General features: G+C 34.3%; 1 protein-coding gene across 1 annotated transcript; it reads right to left on the bottom strand.

Moving 5' to 3' along the window:
* Positions 1-8277: 8277 nt before the first annotated feature.
* LOC18422541 (adoMet-dependent rRNA methyltransferase spb1) lies at positions 8278-19501 on the bottom strand. Its single transcript, XM_006878478.4, has 13 exons — positions 18616-19501; positions 16792-16839; positions 16549-16704; positions 16357-16403; positions 15873-16029; positions 15730-15791; positions 14574-14769; positions 14328-14417; positions 11772-11917; positions 10483-10612; positions 9795-10073; positions 9297-9478; positions 8278-9095 (listed from the first exon to the last, which is right to left on the bottom strand). The coding sequence occupies exons 1-13, from the start codon at positions 19087-19089 to the stop codon at positions 8531-8533; spliced, it is 2532 nt and encodes an 843-aa protein (XP_006878540.1). The 5' UTR covers positions 19090-19501; the 3' UTR covers positions 8278-8530.
* Positions 19502-21005: the final 1504 nt, after the last annotated feature.

The raw sequence follows: 21005 nt of genomic DNA, 5'->3' as shown, positions 1-21005 counted from the left end.
AATTATTATTTGAATTTTTATGAGTCTTTTGATATTTTATTTATACTTTTTGGACTTAAAAAAATAAAGTTATTGATTTTACAAAAATATAAAATTCAAATAATATTTTAAAAATTAATTTGTTAAATATCCCGAGCGGCCATATTGCACATGGGCCCACCATGTACCATGTGGGTGGAGCCCACACATGCAATACATGGGTGACATGCACCACCTCTTGATTGTTTGCTTTGTTGTCAAGTTATTCAAATTTAGGAAAGTTATATTGTGGCATGTGATCTAATACTAGATATGGAAAAGATTGACCACATCTTATCCTAAATATTGAAAGCATATCTTGACTTGACATATTTTTAAATAGTATGGAAAAAAATATGTTATTTTATGGAATGAATAATATTTAAAATAAGATTCAATTTATTTAAATATATTGATGGGAAAATGGTTTAAGAAAAATGAGATAACTGTCCAAGTACCTTCCATAATGTTGATGGCCCATCTATGGAATGGATGGCTCAAATCTTTCACCTAACAAGTCACTATGATCAACGGCCCATATTCAATATAAAAAAAGAAACAAACTATGAGAAACCCTAAACCTAATTTTTTTCTATAAATAAGGGTGCACCCTCTCCCTATTCTCTACACTTTTCTCTCTCCCACAACTCTCTCTCTCCTCTCTCTCCCATAAGGGTACGCCCCACTCTCTCTCCTCTTGGTCTCTCTCTCTCCAACTTTCTCTCTTTAACCCCCTCTCTCCTAAGCCTCTAGTGGGGCACACCCCAACCCTAGGTTTCCCACTTTCTCTCTCATGCTTTAAAAATAATGAGGGTTGGGAAATTAGGGGTAAGTCAAGAAAATTTTGAGGGTTAGAGTTTGCAGAGATTTAAGGGTAAATACTCAGTTTGGCCAAATTTTGTTTTTTCAATTCGAAATTGGAGCTAAACTGTTGATCCCACACGATCTGATGTTGGTGGCTCAGTGTGGGGTGTAATAAGCCCGGTTGAGGTAATCTTCGACACTCTCTTTTTTTTGTTTCTAGCTATATTTAATTATATTGGTTTTATATTCCCAAGCATAAGAATTGTGGATATTTTATTTGTTTAAAGAAAATTAGTTTAATGACATCAAGGTTTTTAAGATCTTGGATTTGTTAGTTTTATTTTCTTTGAAGCAATAATTATTGTAATAAGACTACTTGTTAGTGATCTTTGCCAAAAGAAAAGAAAAGGAAAATAAAAGAAGTGAAAGGAAGAAAAAATAAATAAATAAATAAATATATATATATATATACTCCCCCGTAAGATCGCATTAGTCTTTCTTTCATTCCGTACATATCATAAGGGCTCAAATTTAATACCTTTATGTTCTACAGTAATCCATTCTTATATATATAGAAAATTATCACACACTTAAATACACACTTGCTTCTTACACAAGCTTCTTACATAAACGTCATACCTTGCAAAGGTAACCAACATCAAAACTACCAAAAACATATGTAAGTAGATATCCAAAAAATGTGTAATTACATATCAAAAAAATCAATTAGATATCAAATTAAAGGCCAATCATTGTTGCTCCTCAGCCACGACACTTTGAGTATTACCCATACTCCCTTGGGAGTTACTTGGGCCCTCGACAGTGACGCTCCTATACCAAAACATAAAAAGAAAACAACTCAATAATACTTGGAGCATCTAAGAAAAAGCAATTTTCATGTAATAGATTATATTATTAAGATCATTTTCTAAACAATATTTCATAGGTTGGAGCTAAGTAACTAAGTTAGCATTCCACTTTTATAGAGTTTGGATAGTAGCTATATTCATATCTTATGTTTTGAAATGAACCATATGCTATATTCATCTTTCTTGATTCTTAGCTTTGCTTGATATTCTAACCTTGTATATGGTCGAGATTGATTCCCCTCATACTTCTTGTGCCGCAGACCGTGTATTGAACATACATATTTACAAGCAATGCTCGACCCATGTTTTCTTGATCGACAAGTTGAAGAATATCGAACACTAAAATCCATTCTTTTTATATATTTATTATAAAAATCAAATACGGCTTAAGGAGATTCAAACCGCATACCTTCTTGTGGAACCTCATCGTAACATTCCGAAGTTATTGGCTCTACCGTGCAAGTCTCATCCTGACTTATATAAGAGTCGCTGTCATTGTCACCATCCACATAAATAATATCATTTGTTTCATTGTCGCTATACTCCTCAACAATAAGAATACCTGAAATACTCTCCACCACCATGTCAATTATGTTCTTTGTGTCCAGCTTTAGGCCTATCCTATTTTATAGACCCATAAACATAAAAGGAAGTTCTAATTAGACATTTATTGACTCGTTTAAGTCAGAATTATTCAAAAAACTCTAGAGCTAGAATTAAAGACTTCTCGTTATCATACAATTATCAGGTTTTAATTAATACTCTTTTAACACTCATATTTCTAAGGCGGTTATCTTCATCACAAACAACAATAGCAATAAAACATTGAACCAATGGTTTAAAAACCGGATCGGTGACCTGGATCGGGCTTTTCAAAAACCGATCCGGATCGGCGAATCGGCTATCCGGATCGGAATCGGGTGAATCGGTCAGAATAAAGCTTCAAAAAAATCCGAAAAAATTATTAAAATTCATTATAAATATTGGTTTTTAGGAATTCAATAAAAAATGAGGGTACTCCATTAAGAATTTTCATGTTTTTGAATGAATATGCGAATATTGATATGTTCTTTCCCTGCATGAACCGCCATTCAGCATTTAATTTACAGTATTTCGTGCTCATCCCTACACTGTTGCTGTTGGGACTCGATATGTGAATAATATGGCTGGGATAGGGTGGCCTCAGAATCATCATCTCTCTCGTTTTCTCTTTGAATAATATGGATTAAAAAAAAAAAAAAACAAATTTTCAAAAAAATCTATCATGGATTAAAAAAAAAATCACAAATTTTCAAAAAATTCTATCATGGATTACAAAAAAAAATTCGATCATGGATTAAACAAAAAAAATCACAAATTTTCAAAAAATTCAATCATGGATTACATAAAATTCGATCATGGATTACATAAAATTCGATCATGGATTACAAAAAAAAACAAACAAAAAAAACAAAAAATTCAATCGTGGATTACAAAAAAAGAAAAAAATAGTTCGATCATGGATTACAAAAAATTCAATCATGGATTACAAAAAACTCTATCATGGGTTACAAAAAAAGCAAAAAACAAAAAATTCAATCATGGATTAAAAAAAAACAAACAAACATTTCAATCATGGATTACAAAAAAAAAACAAACATTTCGATCATATATTACAAAACATTCGATCATGGATTACAAAAAATTCTATCATGGGTTACAAAAAAAAACAAAAAAACAAAAAAATCGATCATGGATTACAAGAAAAGAAAACAAACATTTCGATCATGGATTACAAAAAATTCTATTATGGGTTACAAAAAACCAAAAAATTCGATCATGGATTACAAAAAAAATCTATCATGGATTACCAAAAAAAAAAAAAAAAAAAAAAAAAAAAAAAAAAAAAAAAAAAAAAAATTCCGTACGGAATCGCCGATTCACTGTTCGGACTCGCCGATTCCGTACAGTGAATCGGCGATTCACTGTACAGAATCGTCCGGTTCTCTCTAGAACCGGACGATTTCCGATTTTTGGGCGATCCGGTTCCTTTTTCACTATTTCCGAGTCGAACCGGGCGAGTCCGGTTCGACTCGGCGTTTTTTAAAACGCTGCATTGAACACATGAATATCATAAGGGTGCTACCAATATACACATAAAATTTTATATCATCAACAAGCACCCCCATTCTCTCTTTACATACTCATTTATACACATAAAAAATTCTTTCTGTACAAATAATTGGCTAGCCTTACTTTCTCATTGAAATACGAAAAATATTTAATATTCTCATAAAGATTAGTGCAACTAGCATGTTGCTGCAAATGTACATAAATTTTGTAGCATCTTTGATTGCCACCATTTCAAAACCCATTTACCATGCTTCATAATTTTGGTATTTGCAATTTTTAAGAAAATTATTCAATTGAGTGGTTAAAATCTTTCATTCTTTTTATTTTCCAGACATATTGGTTTCAAATTCTTTTATTTGCCAAGCCTGATTCAAATTAATTTAATAGGTGGATTAAGATCTTAGATAATTTGTAGCCCAATTCCAAAGTAAATAACAAAACTAAATCCGCCAAATTGTCGATGTTGAGTTGCAAATGATTTTCTCGTAGTTCACATTAATTTGATCACCATTTATACAAAAAATATTTTTCCCCAAAACAAAAAGTAAAAGAAAAAAACTGAAAATAAATTCTACAACTAAACTCAAGGTCCTTCCAAAACTGTGGACGTTGCTAAAATAAATATCCACCAAATTTAAGCAAGCAATGGATGCATGAATAATAACTTTAAATGGAAAAAAATGTAAACGTAAAAAAAAATAGCTCAGATGCATTAGAACTGATTTACGCAAAAGAATCTTCATTAGGGCAAAACAAATGCCTAAAGAAATCACCAAGAAAAAAGAATAAGAAGAAAAGAGTAGCTCATATGTACCAAAATAGCTAATTGGGGGAAAAAATTCTTCAACATGGCAAAAAAAATTAAAAAAAATAAAGAGATTGTTTTGGATTTCGAACTCTAAAATCCACAATAGAGAGACGGCTTGCTTGAGGTGCTGGAATTGCAATGGTTGCATAGGGTTTCGAATGGCAATAAGTGCCAGCATAGAGAGTCATCGAACTTTTCTTGAACTTTTCGATATGCTCCTCCCATTTCCCTCAATGTTCACTTTGTGTACCCTCTCTCAGCCTTCTCTCTCTAAAGTGCGGGGGGGCTTTTCTAATCCTAAGCCTAATGCTTTCTTTCAATCTTCTCTGTACCTCTCTCTCAAAAGGGTTCTTTCCATCCCTAGCTATGAACCTCTATGTACCTCTCTCTCTCTTTAAAGGGTTCTGTAATGAACCTGATGATGGAGAGAGACGTCTAGGAAGATCGAGAGAGAATTTGGAGGGAAATTGTAAATGGCAACTAGAGCTTTCCGTTTTCCCCCTCTATATTTTTTTTTAAATATCCACCATGTATTTTATTGGACAGTGAAGAAGGTTGCAACCGCAGCTGTTGCAATAGGGCTGTAACCTTATTAAAACTTTTCCCTACACACATTTTGATGTTCGGAGTTTTTTTTAGCATCAAAACAACTTGTTTTGATTGGTTTTTTAGAGTTTTTTTAGCATCATAACAACTTGTTTTGATTGGTTTTTTAGTACGCCTTACTTTGACTCAGTGTTTCAAAGATCGTTGATTCGATCCAGAATCGGTGATACCGCTCTAAATGTAGTATCGGTAAAACCAGGTGGTTCTTACTTTTTTATTTTTCATTCCGGAGTTCTTTTTTTGCACCCTAGTTTTTTTGAAATGTGATTGACAATTTTCATGCCGCCAGCTCCTTCATGCCAGCCTTCCTCCCTACACGTTTTTGTAGCATCAAAACAACTTGTTTTGATTGGTTTTTTAGTGCGCCTTACTTTGACCCAGTGTTTAAAAAATCGTCGATCCGATCCGGAATCGGTGAAACCGGTTTTTTAGTGCGCCTTACTTTGACCCAGTGTTTCAAAGATTGTCGATCTGATCAGGAATCGGTGATACCGCTCCATATGCAGTATTGGTAAAACCCGATGTGGATCCTATTTTTTTATTTTTCAATCCGGAGTTCTTTTTTTGCACCCTGGTTTTTTTGAAATATGATTGACAATTTTCATGCCTCCAGCGCCTTCATGCCAGCCTTCCTCCCACGTGATTGACAATCCTTCCTTCATGCCAGCTGGCGTCGCCACCTTAAAACTCCTCAACGTATAATACACACGCTTCACATGGCCAATACAACATTCAATCTAGCCAAATCATTGGGTTCTTTTATAGCATTTCTTCTCACATCACTTCGATGTGGGATATATCTGAGTTAAAAAAAGGCTGGTAAATATTATTAGCTCGGGATAAATTGCAATGAGATGGTGTACATATAATGGTGTACGCACGACGATGTATGCCCATCATGAATAAGAAAGTTGTATGCTCGATTGTGGCAATGAAATTTGACGATAACAAAAGAAAAAAAATTATTAAAAGTAATAATTAGGTGCCCATCACCCCTATCTTTCACCAAAAAACTTTTAATTTACTTACCAAAAAAACATAAAAATTCTATTAAGCTATTATATCATGGCATTATTTCATTATATGAGTAATAATTAATTAATTAGTTAATTAGGATTAAAAATTTAGTAGTAGCGCATAGGATAATAGAAATAAAAATAATAAAAATATCATTTCTAGTCTATTGGATATTAAAAAAAAAAAAGTTTAGAAGATATTTTAAGATAGAAAATAACACTAACTCATACCACTTTAGAATTTATTTCAAGTTGCTTTATCAATTATCCCACCACAGTGCAAATATAATTTTTTTAATTTATTAATAACCAAATATTTTATATTATTTATTAATTTGTTCATATTATAAATTTTATAATATATTATTTTTTCTTATAATTATAAATAAGATTTTTTAAATTAGATGATATATAAGACATTTTATATTTTTATTTATATAGTAAAATAATTTTAAATTATAAAGTTATGAATTAACAACCTCAATTTCCATATATATTATTATATTTAGTTAAGTTGTAATAATTTTGGATAAGTAAAACAAATTAATAAATGTTTAATACTTTGATGTGATACTAATTTATGTGGGAAATTAATTTTTTTAATCTTCTAATATGAGAGTGTTTGTAACTAGTTACTTCACAATGCAAGTATGAATTTATTTATTTATTTTTTAATTTTATTAAAATATTATTGTAAATTTATATTTCTAAATTCTATATTTCTATCCAAACTAATTGTTATATATTAGATTTATTTATTTGTGAGGGTCATACCCTTGTTTTTTAAATCACGTTTATTATAATATTGTAATTAATAATTATACTAATTACAATGATAACTAAGTCTTATATTTTATTTATTAATTTATTTATTTTAATTATACAGATATCCAGAGAGAAAAACATCGTCTCAAGAATCACCTATGTTTACAAAGTAATGAAAATGAAAAATGCACCACTCCTAAATTCATTTACAAATGAAAATAACATGATTTTTAGAGGTTTATAGTAATTTTTCAAAGATTTTTAAGATAAAAATTGCCGATGTTACTCAATTTTTTATCCAAAACTCTAATTTACCAATCTAAATGGGTTTTTTGGATGCCCAATTCGAAACACCGATCCATTTTTTAAACCACTGCTTAGACCCCTTTTCGAACGATCCCACTGTAGGTACCTATCATAAACCCGTTTTGACATGACAACCATATTTTCAAGCACCATGATATCGTCGGACATGCAAAGATGTGTACACAAACATACACACGCATGCAAAGATGTGTACACAAACATACACCCACGCGTGTCTGTACAGATACCATGCTCCTACAAGAGCAATTACTCAAAACGGAAAACCGACTTTTACGGATTTTTAATATGAGATTTCAAATCCGTTTTACAATCATACGAGTATTCCTAAACACAGAAGTTAAATTTTAGAAAAGTATATAAACAGACTGTTTAGTTTATATGAGGATGCAACTTTAAAATGGAGAATTATAGATTCACCTCAAAAATCCATCCAAAAAGGTTATTTTAATATTGACAAACCCTCTAGTTTATATAAAGATGTTAAAAATGTAGAATTATAGATGCACTTCAAAAATCCATCGAAAAAGTTATTTTAATGTTGAAAACCATCTGGACATTGAAATGTACGAATATAAAAAAAAAATTAAAAAAATTATAAATACCAAAAATAACGCATCTTACAACCCATTACCTAAACCATCATCCATTTTCAAGATTTTCATATGTTTATAGATCTACTTGATTTTAATTATTTTTGGAATTTAAAATTTTATAAATAGATATAAAAATAGATTTTCAGATAATCTTAAAAATGTTTTAGACCAAGATTACATGTTATGATAAAATTTGACGGTGTGCCTTAATTGGATTGTTTAAGGTTGCAACCTAATAGAAACCACGCCCCTCATTTTCAATACAAGGTTACAATCATTATTGTCTTTGTTATATTTTCCTTGAAGATCCCAAATTCAAGATCTTCTTGGTTTTTGGACCAGCTTAACTACCCTAAACAAAAAGAAACTGCATAATTGCATTTCCATAACAAAAATAAACATTTATCACTAATTCTCTCTAAAAAAAATAACATTTATCACTAATACGTCGTCAACTTAGAAAATACATTAAAAAAAAAACAAAATTCTTCCCAGTTTTTTATTCCCAAGTCTCACCGAAATACAAAGGAACTTTCTCACCATCCAACTCCAGTTAAAACCAACAGAAAATTCTCCATTCTTCATGCCCATCCAAACCAACAAAAAAATTCCTCATTTCTTCCTTCCCATCTTCTTCCCTTTCTTATTAGCCGATCCCCCAAGCCCTTTACTTTTACCTTTGCCACCCTTTCCCCCCACCTTTACTCCCTTTCCCCCCATCTTTACTCCCTTTCCCTTCTTTTTACCAACTTTTCCAGGCTTCCCCATCCCATGAGTCCTCATATCTTTCTTCATTCGTGGATCCACCAACACTTTACCTTTTCCGGGCTTCACAGGAACCCCCTTCTTCGCTACCTGGTACTCTTTATTTGGCCTTTTAGGTGCTGCCTTCTTGTAAAGCTTGTCAATCATCTTAGTCTTTGATCTCTCTGAAATATCTGTCTGATCTGAAATAGAGTTTGCCTTTCTCTTCACAGACTCAAGCTTCCTCATGGCCACTCTCTTCTTCCTAGCCTTGGCTTGAGCCACCTTCTTGGCTGGCCGAGCATCTATCTCCCTAAATTGGGCCTTCATGGCTTCTACCTCTTCTCGAGTGATGGGCTTTAATGGCTTGTTGTGCCTCTTTTCGTCCTCCAAAAACCAAACTGGCAAACCCTCCTGGTCGTCAAATGTATACCTGTTCTCTTTTTTTATTCAGTTAGCAATGAGGAAGTATGCCTTTGACGTAAAGAAGATCATGCACATTGTTACATAACTATTCATAGAAAAAAAAAAAATTATCCCAACTAGGAGCATTATGTTTAACATGGGGTTTAGAGTTCTTCTATTTTGATAGGGGCAGGTCTTTTATGTTACCCTTGCAGAAGTAAAGGTGTACCTGTTATAAGCATCATCAAGTATCTGCTCCCTTTGCTTCTTCCTCAACATCTTCTTTGCATAGGCCAAGATTTCAGCCTTTGAGTCAGTGTCATACTCTGATTCATCACCATCAGAAGATGAATCATCACTTGATGAGGAGCCCTCAGCAGGGACAATTTCAAAGTCATCTTGTTGGGATACCTGACCAAGGTCATAAATCTTTACACTAAAAAAATCTCCAATGAAGTCTATTGCCTTTTCTTTTTGTATCTATGAACAATTAATTAGTTATATCTATATGAATATGAATGCATGCAAATTGTGTGTGTACGTGTGTATATCGAAAAGAAAATGCAGGAATGTCAATCCGATTCTATTAGAACTATATTCATGGTATTTTCCAAACCTATCATCAAACTTACTCTTCTCCCTGGCAAATTGTATTATCATGTTTCCTCGTTTTCAGGCATAAAGATGACCAAAGACCAAAATATTAAGAACAATTCAAATCCCTTACCTGACTTAAGGAATCAAGCTTATTTGGCCCCAACTTTTTCGAGATAGAAGGTGTGGGGGCATCTTGGATGACATCTTCCACTTCATTTTCACCATCATATTTGGTTGCTGCCTCTTCTGGTTCTGTTGATGCAAACACATCCTGACTGAACCATTGTTCAGTGAGTTGCTCTTTGGTGAGCGGCAGCTCCTCATGGAGTGGTACTACTAAAGGATTTGCTTCCATATCCTGGTCTACATCGGAATCACCTGCCAAGTCTTGACCACCAACCTGGGTATCCTGCATGTAAAATTTCCTTGCATTAATAAATGATCTCACAAGTTATCTTGCATAGTAGTTATATTTGATATCAAGTTAATAATAGAAATAACTGATATCAGCAAACATATTAGCAATCTTAAAATTTTGATTTATTATTGAAGGGTGATTATTAATCAACGAAAAAAAAGAAGATCTGATATTTTTTGTAGAGAATTATATACTGTTTTGTAGAGAATTATATACTTCCCTAGAAAATGCTTTTGCGCACAATTATGTAGAAATTTGTTATGATGATAGATTTCAGATGAAGTTCAGCTTTTTAATGTAACTTCTGCTTCCAACCTTAATTAAAGTCCAAAACCATTTAGAAATCATGAAACTTAAACCCATCATAAGCAAGTGCCAATACTCTGGTTTGAAATGATACCTTCCATAGTTCACCACTTCCATCTGCTAAGGCTAGCCTCGCACGTTTGCGCTGCTTGGAACTTCCTTCCTTTCCAGTCACAAACCTTTCATAAGCTTGATCTAGAAACTCCTCAAGTTGTTCATCATACCTAACAAGATGAGAATTTGTTCAAACGAATTCCCCAAATTTAACAATTCAGAAAAAGAAAAAAAAAAAGGACTTTCCCACATACATAAAATGATATTTATGTACTAAGCAAGCATACAAACCTCAAGTACATTCTTTCTCTAAATAAGCGAAAACTAAATGCACGACAAAGATTTAGAAGACCAACACATGAAGTTGCATCAGGTTATCCCTGCATCAAGAGCGTCCGCAATCTTCCCACTTCAACCCCAGCCAGTAAATCAACCCATCCATTCTATCCCAAAGAGCATGAGAAAAGGAAATGGACAATGGCTCACAAATGGTGGAAACCTATGTGAAATGTGAGTGAGTCTCTTAAGGAATGGCAATTCAGTTAGGGCCCATCTGATCATGTTGAAGCAATCTCCCTTGACTAAAGGAGAAATCAAGAAGATACCCAATCCCACAAGAACAGCATGGGCCTCCCTCGACCTTAAGGATCCTTCTGTCACACCTCTCAAACAATCCCCTAATTCCAGCTGGTTTGGAAGTACCAGTCAAACTATTGCTAATTTACTTCTTTTCTTCTTTTGGCTTAGTTACCCAGGGTTAGGGCCCCACTGGTTTATCAATCAACAAAAATATTCACTCAATAAAACAGTAAAACTATTGAGCTTCATTGACATAATATGAAGAGACTTGCAATTCAACAAATGTCTAACACACTTCTAATCCATTCTCCGATCCTTAATAAGATTGAAAGCCCAAAATTCCTTCCCAACAAGCTCCCATGCTATTATGCATCCCTGGTATGCTCATTGATGGTCAAAACACAGTACGTAGACCACTAAAAGCTCAGTTGTTCTTCTCACCAAAAGAACCAGAACATAAGCAACGAGCTGTCTCCAAAGAAGAGATCTTTGACAAGGAATGGGATCGGATGTCAAAAGTTCTCTCTTTTGCCAAACTAAATGACTTGAGCTTCCAGTGAAATCAAACCTAAGATACAGAAGCGGCACTGTGCTTTGGTCAAAGAGTCATCAGGAATGTACTGATAGATCTGCCTAATCCAGTCTTTTTATTGGACAACATAGATCATGTCAGCTTCGGTCTTATTTTTGCCAAATGGCAACATAATAACTATAGCACTTCAAAGAAATGGCAAAAACTGTATGATGTACCTTTGGTGTTCTTCATCAGAATCAATGTCACTACGAGAATCCTCCTCACCTTCACCTACACCAGTTTCTTCACTCTCACTTTCCACATTTTCACCATTTATATAGTCAACCTCAGTTGAATCAACAGCTTGCAGATCTTTTTTCCCCTGAGAATCCACAAGAAAGGAAATGGAAAACATCACTCAGATTCATAGAAGAACATCAATAACGAGAGCCTCAACAAAACCTAAACTTCGAGAAAACTATCATGTAGCAAGTACAAGCGAGCAGTCACAATTCAAACATGAAAATTTTATATTTAAAATTTGAGACAACAAAAATGTGCTATCGAAACCAAGAATAGAAGCATGAAAGCGTAAAAAAGTGCATGGTTATTAATTATAATACAAAGGGAACTGAGTTATTGCATCAAAGCAAATTATGAAATGCGGTACACATAAACAATAACAAACTTGTAGAAAATTAGAGCAATAACAATGACAGACTGAATATTATTGTTATGGGACTCGTTGATGGAGCATATTAATACGAAATTTAGAGAGGGGAGTTAGGTAGAACAGTTATGACAGAGTAACAAAATCAATTTTGAATGTAACCGGATGGACAAGCATGGAAGCTCTTTCCTTGTGCATAGAAGCCAATGAGCTAGAGGTGATTCTTGAGATGGCCATCTCCCTAGAGATACATTTTTTTGAAGGTTTAAATATAAATCATTGTAGCCCAGGTGGGAATCGTTACAGCAGGTTTGCATATTTTGGATGCTACACTTCTTAAATATATCCTTGCATGCACTTCTTGTTTCACTTTTCAGAATATCAGCATAGCAGAGTAGGCAACATGAAATTGTCCTCTAGTTATGAAGAGATCCACGAAACTAAATGACAAAAAGCCAAAACAATGAATCGGAAGGGGTCCCATGTATGATGGAAGTTTCCGAAATTTTTATATAGGGATGCAGAAAGACCCACAAGAACAATAGTACCATGTCACAAGAAATAATTTCTGCAATTTTTATATAGGGATGCAGAAAGATCCACGAGAACAAGAGTACTACAATGTCATAAGAAATAATACTTCCAAAATATAATTACTTCTTCACCCAACAAACTTCGGTCAATATGAGCAACTGGAATCTTAGAAGCCAAATCAAAAGGCCATACATTTTAACCATTTGCAGAAACCAAAATAAGTGTAATGTTTCACATCTATATGTTTGAAAGTTCAGCAAAGTTGAATAACATTATTTTTAAGCTCTAAAAAGTTGGTACCCAAATTCACATGAGAAATCAAACTGAGTTCAAATTGGAATTTTTGGCTTTTTCTCATTTCCTGAAGAAATTTATAGAGCATAATATAATCCTTGTGAGTATAGAGGATCCATTGTCAAGAGGGTCATCACCATCCAATCAATGTTGGATGGTGATAAGAGAAAGTGGAACCTGTAAGAATACTACACAACTCTAATGAAGGATTCTACTCTTTCCCCATCAATGTCCAATCACTGAATGGACAGTGACTCAAAAATGAATAAATTAAGATTCATTTCTGAGTTATAACCAATGTTTTACATAGACATGGAGATTGCAATATATACTTTCTCATATAACTATAACAATGAATTTCAGCAAAGACAATTCAATTTTCAATTTTCCTTCCCTCAGCCAAAGCAAAAATTTTTGCTAAGCAAAAAAGATTCATCATCACTATCACCGAGCCTTCTCCCAACTATTATGGGTAGATTACATGTATCATGTTCTGCAATTCTGCTCTATCAAGGGCCATACCCTCGATCAGACCATAAGTCACCATATCTCTTCTCACTAATTCCATACATGTCTTTTTGGGCCTTCCCCTAGCCCTTTTATCCCCTCAATAAATTACACTTTGGTCCCACATAACTGTACGACGTTAATATGAATACACAAATACCAGCCTTACCATTCAATGACTTTGTCTAGCAACTAGACATTAGCAATCAAGCTAACAAGAACCAACATGAAAAACATATGGAAAATATAACAGATACTATATAGTTTTAAGCTCTTATGGATCGTTCTCATCTTTTGATACGTAAAGCTTGATCTTTTGTTAAGAAAATGCCCATCATGTATCAACATATTTGGCTTACAGCTCCAGTTGTTCAAGCAAACTAGCTACTCTAAGACATAGTTGATTATATAACAAGGAGGCACTCACATCACATCCTAAACCAAACACCACCCAACCCCCCCCCCCCCCCCCCCCCGGCGCCTGGGTTTTCTCTTTTTTCCCCCTTTAGGTATATTTTCAACATCAACAATAGACTAAAAACCTATAATATATTGAATGATGTATGTCACATAACTAATATCAGAAAAAAATATATCAAGAAGATCTAAACCAAAAAGCCACAAAACTACAAATACTTGGATACAGGAATCAAAACAAATGGAAATCAAGACCAATCAATGACAAGCACATTGGTGAAGGCTTGTACAAAGAACCAAAATGGTATATTGGTAATTCCAAACAAAAGGAAGTGCTATGCAAACTAGTGTAACTCCAAGCATGACAAACCTTGATGGAGGATAGAGAAAACAACTCATTGTCAATGTAACCATCTTCCATTGCATCTATTTGCATTCCTGTCTTTGTACGAGATTTTTCCTGGAGATTCAGGATGAACAAAACAGTGTCATTGATTTTTCTCATCAGTACAAACTTCTCATAGTAGTTGGAAAAGATTTAAGAAGTCTAAGAAAAATCTTTTAAACAACGAATATGAATATCAATAAAACGATAAATAGAAACAAGTAAATGAACCTTAGCCCGTCGTTTTGCAAGGAGTTTCTTTGCTCTTTTCTTCTTGCTGTCCAAAACATAAGTCAGCTCCTCCATTTCGTTAAGTATGCGCTCATCATCATTTTCCTGAGTAGTCATCCCATCTTCTTCATCAGAAGCCTTAGGAGCAGCAACTTTCTGTTCACGTAACAAGGCCTTTCTTATGTGCATGCGCCACCTGAAGTTCATCTCGAACTCAATATATTACCTAATTTTGCGGATTATGACAATGTTTCCAATTTAAAAATCCATTTAAATTTCCTAGGCTCAAAGAAAAACACTTGGAGATGGACGTCACACAAAATATATTTCCTAATATATTTAAGTGCAACATAAAAAGACAGATCCGCACAAAACAGTTGAAAGATTTTAGAGTTCCTTAACATGAATAAGGATGCAACTCATCTCTCATTGAAGAAGTCTCTTGTTCATCATTCACATACACATCTATATGTTTGCAACAACAGGAGCTTGATGTATATTCTTTTCTTATAAAAAGAACATTTATCTTGTCTTCTGAGAAAAAAGTAAAACATACACTTCGTCTCTAAGAAAATATCCTGCAATATAACATAGAATGCATGACAATTACTCTCTTTGGTAGCACCGGAAAATTTTCATAGCAGCCTGTATTTTTTTTTGCGTAATATCAATGATGATTTAAATGGGCGGCAACAAAATAACTTGAATAGAATTAAAAAACAATATTGCCAAGAATGTTGTAAGAAGCAAGGGGAATGATAGTGAGAAAGAGAACAAAAGTAGGACATGCAATGACTTTAGAGTTTGAGATATTTAACGTAGAAAGGATCAAGATAAGTCAATAATTGCATGCTGAACCCCACTATAGACAGTAAATTACAACAATTAAATACATGTGCTCAGCTAAATAACTAAAATGCATTAGTAGGACTAAAATGCATTAGTAGGACTTCCAATTTCATCAGCAACTAATTCTACACGAATTCAAGTTCCATAAGAATTTCAGGGCTTCCATGCATCTGATTCATAAGCAATTAAGAGAGAAATAATAGTGCACAAAGCAATCAAGCTAAGGAACAGGTGGAAGATGGCAGGTACGGTTCAGTATCCATGAAGAAAAAGGAAGCCAGATTAATAAAATAATAATAATACATACTTCAGTAGCAGCTTAAAATCTTGCTTTCCCAGAATGAGCAAATCATCACATAGTGCTTTGATCTGCAAACATAAATATAAAATAGTAAGCTCATAGAGAAACAAAATATAGAATAGAGCTACATCACCCGTCAAGTAACTTACTTCTTCTGTTGTTAAAGGATGTTCTTTGATGGTCAAACAAGCAGGATCCTCGAAAGATATACATGTAACTGATCCAAGAAGATCCAAAGGCGTCTCTGACAATACAAATTCAGATGCCAAACACACCTTTCGCAAGATTGAAGCTCCATCCTCATAGCTGCATATGACAATTAAGTTGGAGATGAGAACAACTCCAATGAAAAAGAATAACTAAATTGGAAACATGGATTATAAAGGAAATATCACAAACACAAAATAAAACAAGTTTTAGAATAATGTCAATTACTCAGAATAGCACTAAATTTTTAGTTAAAAAAACAAGAAATCAATTCCAGGCATGAAAAAGACGACAAGCCTAGTAAACCATACTAGCACCAAGGAATCTATCAATACCCCAAAATAATACACAAATAAATAAGAAAAATTATCAATTGGTAATGACTTCATCTAATAACCACAAGCACATAAGAACAAGAGAGATTACCCCTCACGATTTCTCTTTTGCTTGGTTCCTCTAAGAACATCCATCACCTACGTGAATTGAGTAAATACAGTTCAAAAACAATAGAATCAAATTGGGAAATTAAAAGTACATGAAAGAGTTTATCATTCTTCAAGATCATTCAAGAAAAGGCTAACATTCTTCAAGAATGCATTTGGCTGACAAACAGAGTACCTTTGGGGGTTCTATAGCCCCTTGAAATAGATGTTTAACATCAAGAAGCCGTGGATCAATCTTTGCAGGAGCTTTATATCCATGCCCCACAACATAAATTTCAGCAGAAGTTGAACGACTTGCCGTGGGTTTGGTCACCTCAACTTTCTCAAACAACTGCAATTCATACTTTAAAGATCAACCCAAAGGAAAAGCATCCAGACAGGTCAAAAAGAGAAATTTTTGCTATGAAAAAGATTATACCTGCTTTAGACAATAAAGTACTGCATTGTAATCTTGTGACCTGAATACCTATGAGATGAAATGTCACACATGCTTAGACGGATATTAAATACTTAAATTATTGTATGACTAAGAACATCTAGAAAAGAAGATTGAGCACCAGAAGCATAATTATATGTAACACACAAAGGAAGCATATAAATGTAAGTATCGCACAAAGAAATGGTACAAGAAAGGCATTAAATAAATAACACTTTCAAACTTACAGAGAGTTCTCAAATTATAAGAATGGGCCCAAAGCATAAGTCGTCAAGGTAGTGGGGTACTACAACATGACATCTTGGTCTCTACTCCTTCCAAATCCCAAGTTAACATTTAAAATTAAAAAAAGAAAAATAGTGGAGAAAATATCACTTGCTCAAGCTCAGGCTCAGGAACTCACTAAGCCAAGATACTAGCAAGTTCATCAGCTTCCCCGTGGATATGCCAGAAATAGAATCTTCTCTAATACTAAGAATCTCATGGATATCTTACAAACTATATAGAAGCTTCAATTGGAAAGGGCAATCCCCAGTTCTCCAACAAATTACATTAGACGAATCCCTTTCAAATATTAGAAGGCCAAAGAGGATGACACAAAAACTGAGATGCTAAAGGAAACGATATAGTTTTGGTATCCACAGAGTCCATGATGCCAACTGGAACCTTCCTTGATAGCGCTATCTACAAATCCCACCAGCACAAAGTCTCAAGGAAGCTTCCATCAAAATTAAGGTAGAAAACAACTGCCCAAAACTTAATGTAGTTTCACTAAACATACATACCTAACTCACAAAACATATCGCCTAGTCTACTCTGTGGTTCCTCGCTATCCACCACTACAGTACCCCTAATGCACTGAGAATTCAATCCTTTGTATCCTCCAAAAGTGCCAGAAAGAATCGAACAAACAGCACTTCCAAAGAAAATGACCATGCTTATGAATGGACCAGGACCAAGAACTGAACTTCATTCAAGAATCTTAAAGCACCCAACCAACTCTGAAAAGATTTCTACTATCAAGTGCCAAAGTCAGTAATCATTGTATTCTATAAGCACCCCAAAAAAAACGCTCCTCAGTAGCAGATGGGTATCTTGCCCTGAAGAGCTACAGTTTTGTTCAAATGTGCAATCAATGTTGTAAAAATCAAAGCCCATATTGTGAAACCCATTCTCCATAATCAAAACCCAAAGGAAAAGGACTCAAATCTGAGGGTAGTCGGACAACATTACCCACAAAATGAAGTTTCTGGAATGACAAAAAACCTAAGATCTCAAAATTAAAATCCATACTACAAGACGATTCAACAATAAGGCATTTTTCAGTGAACAGTGATATCTACTACCATTAAATGACCATATGAGGGTTTAAAGAGAATATAACAATTAGATATCCAATAGTGTAGTTGGGAGCGAGTAAGCAACTTCTTAGTCATGAACTATGCACACTAAATCTCCAATTTCCCGAATTGAGGCATAGACGAGCTCAAAAAGATACCTTAGTCAATGAACAGTAACTTGTAATCTCTCATTGAGCAAAAAGCTAATGCATAGTTTATGCAATGTGATGATTTTCGCCTCATAATTAGCAATGCTCACATAAACCTCACTCTCAGTGACCCAACCAATCAAGTTACAAACAAACAAATCAAACTTTATATTACATCAATAAATACATCGAAACATACCATTGTGATCTCAATCCATCCACCATGAACTAAAAGTCAAAAACGAAAAAAATCAAACAAAAGCAGTCCAGGGAGAGAGAGATAGATGAGAGAGACGAGAGAGGGAACCCTTTAATACCTTAGTGACAAAGGTCCCCTTGGGCACAAGGAACTCCGACGCAAGCCGAACAGCATCCACCACCAATGCAGCCTGACTGGTCGCCTCCTTCGCCCATGCCCCTCCAACATTTGGGGACCCATCGTGCAAAATTACGTCAAATGCCCCACACCCGTTCTCCCCCATCTTCTTCCTAATGGCAGACCTACAGTCCTGGGTCGTGATATCACCCTGTATGGAAACCGCGCCTCGGATCGGCCTTATATGCACAAGGTCCACCCCCAGCACAAAGCTGCCAACGGGCATGTGCTTCACTGCAACTTGCATCCACCCACCAGGGGCGGCACAGAGGTCCAAGAGCGACCTAGCTGAGGGCAAAATGTTAAATTTGGAGTTCAGTTGTATAATTTTGTAGGCTGCTCTTGACCTGTAGCCTTGTTCTTTGGCGAAATGGTAGAATTTATCGAGGCGATGTTTGCCCTTTGCTTTTCCCATTTATTCTGATGGGTTCTACGCAGAGATTGAGAGGGCGTTTATGGCTGTAAAGTATATGGAGCTGGGACTTCTTTGTGTGCTTAAGGATTTGATGTTTTTGCAGGAGCAAATATGGTTATTTTGAACCCTAGGTGATAATGAAACTTAAACCCTAGAAAATAAAACCACAAATTTGGAGAGATTCTAAAACATGATCTGTAAGAGAAGAATCTGTACAGTGTAATTGGAAGTGAGAAAAGGGGACCTTTGCTAAAGAAAGCCCTAATTTCAAAAACTGTGGATTCTTCTTGGGAGATTGGGTCTTCAAAACCCAAGCTGAAATACTTTTTTGAGAGTCCTTATCACTGTTGCTCAAAACCATGGAGCAGAGATGAGGCTCGTACAGGGTTTCAGAATGAAGCTTAAACCCCATGACGCCTAAACCCTATTCAGAGGGATTTTAACGTACATGCGGGATGAATTTATCAAATTTACTATTTTGGCCTCATAAGTTCGGTCTTCATCGACAGAGATGGACGTTGCGTAATGGACGATGCTAAAAATATCGAAAAAAAAAAAAAGCGAGGCTAGCATGCGGCCAAGTTCGCACTCGTATAAATTCGGGCTTGGTAATAAATATATTTTTTAAATATAATTTGATCTTAATTTTTAGAAACTATATAATCTTTAACATGGAGATTTGAATATCAAAAATAATAAATTTAAAAAATTAGAAATAATAATTATATGAAGAAAACAATAACTAATGATCCAAATGTTTTTAGCTGGACCACCTATTTGCATCCATCTTTAATATGGATATTTTATACTTATGGACCGTATATTGTACAAATGCGGTCCAGCCCGCATAAAATAATTGTTCAAAACAAAACAGAAGTACATTTTAAAGTTCAATTTTTTTTTTTTCATATATATGATCAGCTTGGCTTAAATAATGAATCCCTGAAATTTTAAATAAAAAATTCATCTTTAAGGTGAAGTTTAGAAGGGGCTGCATATGTACATATCAAATGGCTTACTCATAGAGCCTCATCCTAACTACAATATTGATATTTTAGTTTATTTTATTGTTTTTATATTTATAGGGGTTTTTCAATATATCGAACCACCCCATTTGTAGGATGGTGAGATAACTACAAAAGAACAAGAAGTAGGTCCAAAAAGACACAACAGGTACCAAGATTCATAAAGCCGACTCTAAATAGTTGGGAAAAAGTTTTGATGTTGATGATAAGATAACTATAACATTGGACCATCCAATATTTTTTTGCCCTATGTTGTCTATAAGGCAGTCTAATGTTATAAACATCGAATTGCCCTTTTCTATAGCTTTTTTATAGTTTAGTGCTCAAAAATTTCAAACATCGAACTACGTTTTGAGCTTTTTGTTTTTTCCTAAGTATATGTCGTCCGATAGTTGAAACTCATACTGCTACAAACATCGAACCACCTTATAAAGAAGGATGGGCCAAAAATGTAGGGGCAATCCAATGTTGCAATTATCGGACTACCTTATAAATGGGGTGGTTCAATATTTTCGACATCAGATTGCCCCATTAATGTAAAAACAAAATAAAAAATAAAAAATAAGTGTTTCGATGTTTGAAACATTGAATAGATGTCAAATTGAGGGAAAACATAATAAAAAAGTATAAAGTTGCTATAAGGCCTGGCTTTATGAAAACAAACTAAAGCCTCACCTTGATTCCACGTTCAGAGAGCTCTTTGGGCATTAGAAACTCCATGATGACTCTAAAATCAATTTCCAACACCGACTACAAAATTTGAAGCTAAAAAATTGTACAGATCTTGTGGAACCGTGAACACTTATTTTTAGGGCGAAATGGATGGTCTACATAATGTATTATTTAATATACACTACTTCTAAAGTTTAAAATCCTAATTTTTTTCCACAA

The sequence above is a fragment of the Amborella trichopoda genome, chromosome 3, assembly GCF_054954075.1.
Source record: "Amborella trichopoda isolate Santa Cruz 75 chromosome 3, AtrichopodaSantaCruz75HAP2 v2.0, whole genome shotgun sequence".
In the NCBI taxonomy this organism is placed as follows: domain Eukaryota; kingdom Viridiplantae; phylum Streptophyta; class Magnoliopsida; order Amborellales; family Amborellaceae; genus Amborella; species Amborella trichopoda.
The sequence above is the reverse complement of the archived record's forward strand: the minus strand, read 5'-3'. Positions and strand labels throughout refer to the sequence as shown.